The 12,007-nt window shown below is 47.3% G+C and overlaps 1 protein-coding gene across 5 annotated transcripts in view; it reads right to left on the bottom strand.

Annotated features, from left to right (window-relative positions):
- The window catches only part of Ak7 (adenylate kinase 7), a 68,176-nt gene that overhangs the window by 22,003 nt on the left and 34,166 nt on the right, over positions 1-12,007 (bottom strand). For all 5 annotated transcript variants that reach the window (XM_017594182.3, XM_063262001.1, XM_063262002.1 and 2 more), the window contains 4 exons: positions 11,318-11,395; positions 10,115-10,264; positions 7,589-7,717; positions 6,770-6,896 (listed from right to left, as the gene is read on the bottom strand). In XM_017594182.3, coding sequence (XP_017449671.1) covers positions 6,770-6,896; positions 7,589-7,717; positions 10,115-10,264; positions 11,318-11,395 — 484 coding nt within the window. The remainder of the gene's footprint in view (positions 1-6,769; positions 6,897-7,588; positions 7,718-10,114; positions 10,265-11,317; positions 11,396-12,007) is intronic.

Raw genomic sequence — 12,007 nt, 5'->3', positions numbered from 1 at the left:
GCTGGAATACAGACAAGACGTTAGTACACATCTTTAATCCCAAGCAATGAATGTGAAGGTAGTTTTTGGAAGGAAGCAGCCATGTTTGAAAGTGATGTCTAATCGAGTGGCAGACAAAGTGATGAATCAGAGAAAGATTTGAAAGCATAGGATATGTCCAACTCTCATGGGAAGAGAGAGGAAAGGGAAGCTACTTAAGAGAGAGCAGTGCACAGAGAAAAAGATAAGAAAGAGCTAAAAAGGAGGAGTCAGTTTTACTGGGTAAGTTTTACAGGTCCCAGAGAGAACAAGCTAGACACAGGTGAAGACAGAATGAGCCAGAGAATGAGAAGGAGCCAGGAGATTGGAACAGATTGACAAAGTTAGGATGGGGCCTAGGAGAACAACTCAGGAGAGAAGCCAGATTGACTCGGTCAGTTTAGAGAGGAGTTTTGAACCAGAACAGCTGAGTTCACCAGCCAGTCAGAGTGCAGAATGAACAAGAAAGGTGAGCTTATTCAGTAACAGGTCTCAGAGGCTGAAGACATTCTAGGCCTAGATAAGATTGTATGGAGAGGGTTGGGGATTTAGCTCAGTGGTAGAGCGCTTGCCTAGGAAGCGCAAGGCCCTGGGTTCGGTCCCCAGCTCCGGGGGAAAAAAAGAACCAAAAAAAAAAAAAAAAAAAAAAAAGATTGTATGGAGCTAGAAGCTTCGGGAACTAGACCTAGATTAGCAGATAGAGACAGTAAACCTCAGAGATGACAATTATTACAAGAGAATAAAAATGATTCTTTGGTTTTGGACCCTGGGACAAGGGACTGGGGTGCATATTTTACATATCAAAGCAGACTTGGCCTCCAGGTTTTCCCAGCATTCTTCAGTCTCTACCTAGTAAACCCGGCCCTCAACCCTGAACTTTCCAGCCCAGGGGCTGAGCTACCCTCCCCCCAGAGGCTCCTCCCTATGTAATTCAGATATTTTCTATCTCTGTCTCTGTCTCTCTCTTCTCCTACTTCTATCTCTCCTTCCCTCTCCCCTCCCCTCTCTCTCCTCCTTCTTTCTCTTCTCTCTCTGCCCTCCCCCCACTCCCCCCCTCTATCTATCTTTTCTCACTAAACCCCCCCCCACACACACACCTCTCCCCATTTCGAAAAAATCCCTGGCCTCAATCCTTGGGCAGAGAAATAACCTATCAGCTACATTTTACAGTTTTGCTAGCATGTGATTTATTGCAGGTACACGTTTCAGATGAGACTATAACTCAGTGGTAGAACACATGTTTGGCACAGGCAAGGCCCTGTGTTTTACATACACACACCCCCACCCCACCCCACCCCGACAAAAGGAGGTACCCAGTAAATATTTGCTAGCTCTGAACAGCAAACTCAAACTGACTTTCAAAGGCTTCAGAAAAGGGCTGAGGCCAGAGCCTAGAGGCTCAGCACCTGCTGGGGGCGCCCCTGGATTTACTACTCCGGGCACCCTGAATAATAATTAATAAAATTAGTCCTTAAAGAAAAGTGAAGCTGTGGTCAGACTGTGTTCACCCTGCCCCCACACCCTCTCCTCCAGGTCACTGACCTTTGCAGTTTGGTCAGTTTTCTCTTTAGCCCCAATTCAGAGTTCCTGGAAACTGCTAGGAGTGACTGAGAGGGAGGAGTCTGCTCTGCAGTGGGCTGGGTAGTTCAATAGCACTATGTGGCGCCTCTCAGCCAGCTTGATAAGGACTAAAAGGCAGAGCGTCCCCCAAAGCTCCAAGGACTCTTCCAGGGCACACATGGCACCTTCAGCTTACCAGGGAGTCTGTGATGTGAAACCAGTAGTTTGGGGCTGCTTGTTATCATTTAACGAATGACAACAAAATGGTCTCGTTAAAATATCTCGCAAACTGGGTAGGGAGTCACCGTCAGGCTCGGGGGCGGAGGAAGCTGAGCTAGGCGTTTGAGTCCAATCCAGGTTACCCCGTGAGTTTCAGACCAACCTGGATGTATTTCTCCATGTCTCAAAAATTCTAGGGGGTAGGGCACTCAGGAATGAGGGGCAGGAGGATCAAGAGTTCGAGACCACCCTTTGCTATATAGCCAGTTTGAGGCCAGCCTTGGCTACATGGGACTCTGCCTCAAAATGAACAAATGAACAATATATGTTAAAAAAAAACAAAAAAACAAAAACAAAAACAAAGCAAAGCAAACCCAAAAACTCCCTTCTACTTTCCCATGTCACACAGGTCACTTGTTGTGAAGATTCAGAAAATCTCGTCCTCCGGAAACTCAAGTGTCACACCAAAAGGAGCAAAAAAGGTCAAAGGTGTTGTTTAGCATAAGCAGATTCCCCCTACTGATTCCACACCTGTAAGGTTTGTAGTTGGTACAAAGAAATAAGTAAAGAAGTAAATTCAAACTTTAAAAAAAAAATCAAAGGACTTACTAGTATTCAAACATGGACTTTATTTAAGCAGTTGGTTTTCATTTTCTAGAGGGTCTATTTATTTCTCTCTGTTCAGTGTGTATAAGAGTGTGTGTGTGCATATGTAGCGTGTGTGGGAATATTTTGAGCTACTGAGTGTTCCTTTGCGTAGAGTCCGGATGAAGATGTTGGGGACCCTGCTCCTTCACTCCCCACCTCATTCCCTTGAGACAGGTTCTCTCAGTGGTCTTGGAGCGAGTCTGGTAGCCCACAAGCCCCAGCCACCCCATCTCCACACTGATACCGAGCTCTGGGCTTACAGATGTCTGCCTGAGGTCCCCACCCACTCATCTGGTTTGTTTTAAACACTGAAGGTTGCCATTACTTTCTGCTCATTCAGAAGAGAGGTGTGTCCTAGGTGACAATGGAGTTCCTGCAGCAAGTTTTGGTCAATTTGGAATAGTAGAGGCAAAGCCAATTCAATGGTTTGACTGAGGAATGTCCCCCTCAGGCATGAGTGTTCGAATCCCTAGTCCCCAGTAGGTGGCACTATGCAGGTTTGGGAACCTTAGGAGGTGCTGCCTCGATGGAGGGAGTACATGATGGAGTGTGGGCTTTGAGTGTTTATAGTCTCACCAGCTCCTTGGTCTCCCTGTGCTTCATGCTTGGATCTGAAGATCTAAGCCCCCTACTTCCTACTCTGGCTGCCAGACTGCTTGCTGCCATGCTTCCCAAGAGTCCCCAAGAGGGACTCTTCTCACTCTGGAACCGGAAGCCCAAGTAAAGTATAAGTTGCCTTGGTCATGGAGTTTCATGACAGCAACAGAAAAGAAATAGAGAGAGGTACACTAAGGGATTGCCTACGTGCCTTTCTCTAGACAATGCTTGCCTCCCGTGACTTTGGGCAATGTTGAGCTCTGAGACAGGGGCTGACCCTTTATGCTTACTTGTTCAGGGATAAATGTTACAATGTTCATTTGAGGGTCACAGTACAGTGGATGGTGGTATATGGAGGAAATAGGACGGTAACCAGAGAGAAGCAGATAAACAGTTCCTTCGTCTCTTGTGACAAGAGCACCAAAAGTCTGCTTAACGAAGGCCTCTCAAATAGGGTTGAGCAGCAGGAAGTTGTGTCCTGTGAGCCATCTCCCCAGCCCCTTTTGCAATTTCAGACAGGGTCTCTTTATTAACCCCAGGCTGCCTGGAACTCTCGAGTCTCCTTCAGCTTCCCCACTTGGCCAGCTAAGCTTCAGTACCTAAGGCATTCCCACGGGGCTTTCCACAGAGCCGGACTTGTCTGCTTTATAATGACCGAGTGAAGCCCAACAGGACACAGCTTTTAAATCGCAACCCTGGTTTTCTTCTCTTTAACTTTCAGTCTACCTACCTTTTCCAGTACTGATAGTAATTAAAATGTCGCTCTTAACCCGAGTTCGTAATTACAAAAATGGGGTTGAAAAGTAGCTGCCAAGCCCAGAAGCTCCAGTGCCCTGTGCTCAGGGAAAATACGAAGTGGAAAGGACCGTGAAGATTTCTCCATTCTTAGTACAAAACTCCCAGAGAAGCCCCACCAGGCAGACTCAGCTCTGTTGACGCAGGCGAACCCAGTGAGCACAGAGAACTCATAGCTAAGGCATTCTGGTTGAAGGGCAGATGGGGGTGGGAGCTCTGATCAGGGCCGTGGCGGACCTCCCTGTGGGGCTGGGAAACTGGCGCTGCTGGAGACCTTGGAACTGAGAGGGTCACATGAGGGAAGGGTGAGCTCCCCAGGTGTGCTGGACACCTGTCCCCGCAGAGGGTTCAAAGGTCTTGTTCTGTTCAAACATACTCAAGGTTCATGTTCTCAGTTCAAGTAAACATGGACAGGAGGGATTTGTGGACAAGCTTGATGTCCTAGTTTCGTTCCTGTTGCTGTGATTAAAATATCATGGCAAAAGCAATGTAGGGGAAAATGGTTATTTGGGCTCACGATTACAGGTTAATGGTTCATCAGTGCAGGGAAACCAAAGTGGAAAGGGCTAAAAAGCTAGATCCATCATCCACAGTCAGAAGCAGAGGGCAATGAATGCATGCATGCTTAGCTCTTCCTCTAAGCTTATGTGGTCCTGGCCCCTTGCCTAAGGGATGACGACACCCAGAGTGGGCCTAGTCTTCCTGCGTTAATTATCGAGACAGTCTCCCACAGACATATCCACAGACCAACTTGATCTAGGGAATCCCTAACTAGGACTCTCCTTTTGGGTGGTTCTAAGTTGTGGCGAGTTGACAATTAAAACTAATCATCATACTTGAGAAACTGAAGATCTTTCTAGAGTAAGAGAAGAGCAGATAAATACCTCTAATTTTGTGGGAAGTTGGGGTGTGTATTGGGGTGCCAACTAGGAGAAGTCATGACAGAAGAGTGAGTTTGAAGATAGACTAAGCTACACAAGAGACCCTATCTTGAAACACCAAAACGAACCAATATAGAGACAAGGTCTCACTCTATAGGTTGAGTACGGGACAGGCAAGGCCTCTTCTTTAGAACCTGCAGAGTTCACTGTGCCATGTTTGGGCTCCTAAACCCCAGCTGAAACCCCAGCCATAATGTCCCTACTGTCCCTAAACATTCCACTCAGCAGATTCTTTTCATAGTTCCTTCCTGTGGAATGTTTTATCTTGAGGAATTTCCCTCCCCTCCCCAAGGCAGTAGAGAGCAACAGCTGTGCGGAAAGCCAGGGTCGTATCAGATTCCAAAACCGGACTATCGTCCCCATAGGTCTCGTGGGCAAGGCAGAGGCCTCACTGTATCCTCAAATATTAGCCTGTTTTCTGTTTCGGCCCCATTCCCCTTGGGGGAAATCTCTATTTAAACTTCATTTCCTCATGGACACAGGAAGGCAGAAACAGGACTAGATTCGGCTGGTTACACTGAGGCATGCATGTTCAAACCTACTCTCTTCCAGATCAGGCTGGTCTATGACAAGAGGAAAGAGGTAACCTGGACTAGAGAGAGACTAGGCAGACCAAAGATCTTAAAAGGCCAAGGGATGTGACGACACTTAAGGGCTGGAACCAAGAGTCTGCTCTGTCCTCTGTCCTCTGGACCAGACTCCCACTGAACTCTGTAAACAGGCATGTTAAACTGCTCCCAGAGCTCCTCTACGGCCATGCTAATCTCCCCACGTGTCACACCCCCCCTCCTGCCTTCCTAGACTGAGGACACAAGGATAACAGTGGTTGTCCTGAGCCTGCAGTCACCTTGGATTTGGAAACGGCAGAACCTCACAAACGGTCTTCATGGATTGCCCCAAAGTCCAAACCACTATTTTGTGGGAATGGGCTTGTCTCTCTGGGGACAAAGATCTCTCCATTGTGTCCTAAAGAACCTAGATCGGGACACTCTGCTGGGTCACATAGTGACCAAGATTGCTTAAGCATGCACACCCCTCACCCAGCCCCGGTCTTCTCTCTCACTATGAAGTCATGTCAGTAGTTGAAGATGAGCGGTTCATTCTCTATCTGCCCCCGAAGGGCCACTGTGACACAAACCCTTTCCTGCCTTTGCACAGATGCCATTACCTTCGGGGCAGGTAGTGGGAGCTGACTGTGCTGGAACCCTCTTGTTTCATTAGGGTCTGGGTGTAGATTCCCAAGCTTCCAGTGCATTCTGCCATCTGAGGACACTGTGTCCTTGTTACCTAGTGTCTACTTAGCCCCCACACAATCCCGGGGCATCAGAAATAGCCACTGACAAGAGCAGAGTAAGGGAGACGAGACAAAAGCAAGGAAGCCACTTGAGAGCCTGACAAGGAGGGAGTCCCAGAGCAGTTTGGTTTATGAGCGAAGTTAGACTCTCTGTGTTAAAGTAAGATCATGTGCTGGTGATGCCGCCATTCACAGCAAGGGCCTTGAGAACACTAAGAAACTGCTCTATCACAGAGCTACACTGCCAACTCCTGATTTAGTTTTTAAATTAGGAAGTTATCGGATAGTCACCAAATTATTTTTCTGGGAAATGAGCTAATGGATTATCTATCTTATTGTTATTCTATTTTCTGCAGCACAGGAAGCGTCAACAGAAGATTTTATTTTTGTTTTTATTTATATGTGTGTGTCTGAGTGTGCACACACTAGCACATGTGAGGGCAGTGCCTGTGCAGTCCAGAAGTTATCAGATCCCTGGAGCTAGAGTTATAGGTTGTGACATACGTGGGGTCACTGTGTATGTGACTGGGGTCCCCTGGAAAAGCAAGCTAAAGCCCTTGACCACTGTGCTATCTTTCCAGCCTGCGGACAGCATTTTAGAACCAGAGCGGGAGCTCTAGCCGCTCCTGTCAGCCTGACTCCTGTTAGCCTGGCTCAGCTCTCACTCCCCAGCGCTCCCCGGCTCTCCGGGCATCACCTGCGTTCTGCTCCATGCTTTCCTTGATGCCATCAAGGAGTTCCTGGGCGTCCTCCACGTTCTCTTCCTCCTCCTCTTCTTCACCTTCCTCTTCTTCCGTTGACTCCTTGGGTGCGACAATCGCCTCCTGTATGCCACGGGGGTAATCAGGTTGATGGTGCCTGGCACTGAGGGTCATCTGGCTCGTGAGCCTGAAAAAAGCCTACTTTGGGAGTCACCGACATAACGCAAAAATCTGCGGGACCTGTGGGTCTCCCAAGATGGATGGGGGCCTTAAGGTTTTCCTTAACTCTACTTTTAGGAGAACAGAACTATATTCCACAACCACCCAGGAGTCACCAACTCTCCAAGGCACCAATTGTGTCTGTTTTTTTAAGATTTATTTTCATCCATTTTCCCTTAAGTTGAGGCGGCGTCTCACTATAAGTGGTTATAAGTGGGTGTTCTTAACCACTGAGCTATCTCTCCAATACCTAGTTTGTACCTTACGTGAGGGAAATGCATTTTATAAAACTCAAGATTTTTTGACTGGGGTGTAGCCGTATGGTACATCACCCGCTTAGCTTGTACAAAGCCCTGGGTTCCGTTCCTAGCACCCCCTAAAATGACCTTTCACAATTACTTACAGAAGCATACCTTGTTTATACCACTCCTAACAATTTTTTTTATAAAAGGTAGTAAATAGTCTGATACAAGACTGAGAAAAATATAACTTTTAAAACTAAATTAAATTAAAAGTGTTCCAGCCCAGAGGGAGAGGACAGGAAGCTCTTGGCTGGGCTGGAGGCGGAACCCCAGAGAAGAAGCTGGGCGTGTTACCAGTTTGGCTATGGCTTCGGAAATCACATCCTTTATCTTGATGTGGTGCAGTTTGTAGTACTTGACCAGCTCTCCAGAGATGCTGGATTTTCCCACAGCAGGAGGACCAAGAATGCAGATCTTGATTGGCTGAAGAGAACAGACAATGTATCTCTTAGGGCTTTTGGAGCCAGAAGGGGTGTTACTTCAGGGGTGTTCTTTTCCGGGTCTCTGGACCCTTTACTCTGACTTCAGCGACTCAACCAGACTATTCCATTGGTGGCGGTTTGAAGAGGCCCCCGTAGGTTCATGTGTGTGAGGGGAGTTGTACTAGGGAGCAGTGACCTTGTTGGAATAGGTGTGACCTTGTGGGAGGAAGTGTGTCACTGGGGGGCAGGCTTTGAGATCTTATAAACTCCAGTCTGGCCAATGTGTCACAGTCTCCTTCTGCCTTCAGATCCAGATGTAGAACTCTGGGCTCCTTCTTCAGCGCCATGTCTGCCAACACACTGCCGTGCTTCCTGCCATGACAATAATGGACTGGACCTCTAAAACTGTGAGCCAGTCCCAATGAAATGTTTGCTTTTATAAGAGATGCTATGGTCATGGCGTCTCTTCATAACAATAGAAACCTAAACTAAGACACCCTGCCACTCTGATTGCTACCCCATCATCCCGAAGATGCCCGACCCCTTTCGAGGTAGCTAAGAGCCAGTCATTCCACGAGAATCTAAAAGCATCAGTCCTCTGACCTGGGCCAGTGGAGAATACAGAACTCCAGAAGCCATGCTCAGGATGCTGGAGCATGTGGTGATACATCCTAGTAATCCCAGGATTTGGAAGGTGGAGGCAGGAGGATAATAAGGTCAAGGCCAGGTTCAACAAACTAGAGAGAAACAAGCCAAACAAGCCAGGGCGTGTTCTATGTAATCTAAAACCAAACAACAATGAAAGAGACAGAGAGGGAGAGAGAGAGAGAGAGAGAGAGAGAGAGAGAGAGAGAGAGAGAGAGAGAGGAAACAGACATAAACAGAGAGAGAACATGTACCCAGGAACTAGGGTATCTAGGCTTTCTATGACACCAGTTTCATCTGTCCTGGACGATTCTTATGAAGACACAAGAATTTATGGTTCAGGACACAGAGTCCTACATTATCACTTAGATGTCTTTAGACTGAAATTGGTCTTCAGTAGTTTAAAGTTAATTTATTTTGATTTTAAAAAAATGATCTATCTATCTTTCTATTTATCATCTATTTATTTCAGACAAGTGCTTATTATACAGCCCTGGCTAGCCTTGAACTTGTGAACAACTTGCTTCTCCCTTTTGATCATTTTGTTAAAACCACTACTTTTGCAACAGGTATGGTGGCACATGTCTTTAATCCCAGCACTCAGGAGGCAGAGGCAGGCAGATCTCTATGAATTCAAGGCTAGCCTGGTCTACAGAGTAAATCCAGGATAGCTAGGGCTTGTTACACAACAAAACCCTGTCTCCCAAACCCAAAACCCCAAACCAAACAACCAAACAAGCAAAAAAGTCCACTGCCTTTTCCTGTTTGAGGAGGTTGGCGAGTTCAAGGCTGCCTGGACTACAGCACAAGATCTTGTCTTTAAAACAAAATGAAGAAGAGGGGGAGGGAGGAAGGAGGAGAGAAGGCAGGCAGGCTTGCCTGAATGTTTAAGGTGCTACAGCATTCATAGCAAGTCCTTCCATCAAACAAATAAAAATATCAACGACAAGCGATCATTTCCTCCAAGGAGTTGCGAAACTGTGGCCTGGAATTTTGCAAGTCGTACTCTAAAGCCACAGTGATGGGGAGAATCTCCACTGGTTGTGTCATATGCCTAAAGAACACATAATTTCACCCAGAACTTTGCAGCCATTGGTAGTCTTGGACACGTGTGATAAGCGTGAACACTGGAGTGGATCTGGTGTGGGGAGTTACTGTTCCTGTCTGGTGAGGGGTGATAGGTGAGTACCAAGATGTCGGGGCAGTGGTGGAGGCAGGATAGGGCCATGCTGGATCCCTAGATGGGCTTGCTGTAGTCACCAGCGTGAGGCCTAGCTGTCATCTGAGCAGGCTGGTTGGTATGCCTCTTCTGTCCCCACACCAAGAGTGAATCCTGCATCCTGGGGCAGGCTGGCCTTATCGAGGACTAAAGGCAGAATAACAATCTACCCCTTTGCTTATATGGACCAGTTTGTTATGGTCGATGTTCACTTTTAATTGTTCTTATATTTGGCTTACAAGTTTTTTTTTTGTTTTTTTTGTTTTTTTTTTTTTGGTTCTTTTTTTCGGAGCTGGGGACCGAACCCAGGGCCTTGCGCTTCCTAGGTAAGCGCTCTACCACTGAGCTAAATCCCCAGCCCCGGCTTACAAGTTTTAATGCAACGCACGTGCAAATTATAAGACCCGAGAAACACGTCAAATGTGAACCACGTGCTCAGACGTTTTAACATGGAAAGCCTCCCGCTGGGACAGAGGCACCAGCGGTGGGCTCTAAGGACTCTGAGAAACAGAAACAGAAAGGGGCGGCGGGTACCAACAGTCCTCGGCTCTGCTTGTACTCTTTGAGGATGCTGCCGATGTTCTCCACGAATCCCGTCTGGGCGGCCCAGCGGATGTTAAAGTTCTCCTTCACAAAGAGGGCTTCCATCCTCAGGTTGACCAGCAATTGGTCCAGATGCTCTTGCTGAGGGCAGGGAGAGAGTGTCTGTTATCATCCCACAGCCATTGCAGATCAAAGTCGCTACCCGTGGTAAGGAAAGCCAGTGTGGACACTGAGCAGGGAAGTCAATCGGCCCAGCATTAAGTGTCTACAGAGCACCTGCTTTTCATTCCTGTGTCATCACTGTCCTGAAGGTGGAGGGGTTCACCTATACACTACCAATCGGCTACAGTCCCAGCCCTGAGATATTTTCTTTTCCAGCCCTGCCCCCTGCCTCTCCAAGCATTCATTTCTCCTTTCCATTCTAAGATAGGGACTCACGGAGCTCTGGTTAGCCTTGAAGTCACTTTGTAGCTTAGACCCTTGACAATGCTGGCTCCCATCCCCAGGTACTAGGATCACAGGAATATACCACCATGTCTATCCTTGCCGCCACCCCACCACCGATGCTGGCAAGGAAATCCAGGGCCTTGGATATGCTAAGAGAGTGCTTTGCAGTTCAGCTCTGCCCTTAGCCTCTCTGAAACGTTCCTTCTGTTGTGTGGTGCTGGATAATGGCCAATGCCTTACATGTGTTAGGCAAGCACTCCACTGAGTTAACTCCGCAGCCTTTTTTATTTTGATAAAGGGTTTCATTTAGTTGCCCAGGCTAGCCTTGAGCTCATTCTGTAGCCCAGGCTGGCCTTGGAGTCAGATCCTCGTGCCTCTGCCTCCCTAGTAGCTATATGCCCATCAAGCCTGGCCCTGCCCTTTAAAATATTTTGACTATTTAATGTATATATTTTGTCATTATTTTGTTTGTTTGTTTGACACAGGGTCTCAGATAGCCCAGGCTAGCTGATGATATGTCTTTGAACTCCTGATCCTTCTGCCTCGGCCTTGGGTGTGGGGGTTACAAACACTCACTGCTACACTAACCTGCATTTACTTTTAAAATAATGCAGTCTCACGGTTAATCCTCCCAAAGAAGTCTGGAGGAAAAAACTCCCTAACGCGCAACCCCGCCCATCCCACTCTGCCTTTTCGATATTATTTAGGGAAACAGTTCTTGAAGACAACGTTTTTCCTTATACTGACCGTTAAGTCCTTTGTCAGGAAAGCATTTTCTTTGGGTACTTTCTGGATTTTTCCAGGGCCGGTATTTTTGCTGATGCACTGTTAGGGAGAAACAGAGGTATTATTCGGTTTGTTTACAAGGTTTGACACAAGACTCAAGAGAATGTGAGTGTAACCAAGCACACATGCTGAGACATCTTGAAAACAGTACACAGGGGCTGGAGAGATGGCTCAGCGGTTAAGAGCACCCTGACTGCTCTTTCAGAGGTCATGAGTTCAATTCCCAGCAACCACATGGTGGCTCACAACCATCTGTAAAGAGACCTGATGCCCTCTTCTGGTGTATCTGAAGACAGCTACAGTGTACTTACATATAATAAATGAATAAATCTTAAAAAAAAAAAAAAGAAAGAAAGAAAACAGTACACACATCATACCCTCACATGTCCTGCAAATACCCGGAAGCAGAGATGAGCAAGGCTGGGTCTCTGCCCTCAGGCACCGAGGTCCAGGAAGGAGGCAGTCATGTGTACAGATCACTGCCCTGTGGAATGTTTGCAGCTGGACAAGTTAGACACATGTGAAGAAGAGAGCCCATTGTTTTAGACTGAGCTCCTGCCCTGAGTCCCAACAGACCAGATCAAAACAAAATGGAGGCCCTCAGGCTAAGGGTCATAGGCAAACCGAAGGCTGCTTCCCACATACTCTGAG

Source organism: Rattus norvegicus, chromosome 6, assembly GCF_036323735.1.
Source record: "Rattus norvegicus strain BN/NHsdMcwi chromosome 6, GRCr8, whole genome shotgun sequence".
Taxonomy (NCBI): Eukaryota; Metazoa; Chordata; class Mammalia; order Rodentia; family Muridae; genus Rattus; species Rattus norvegicus.
Note: the sequence above shows the minus strand (reverse complement) of the source record. Positions and strands in the feature narration are given on the sequence as shown.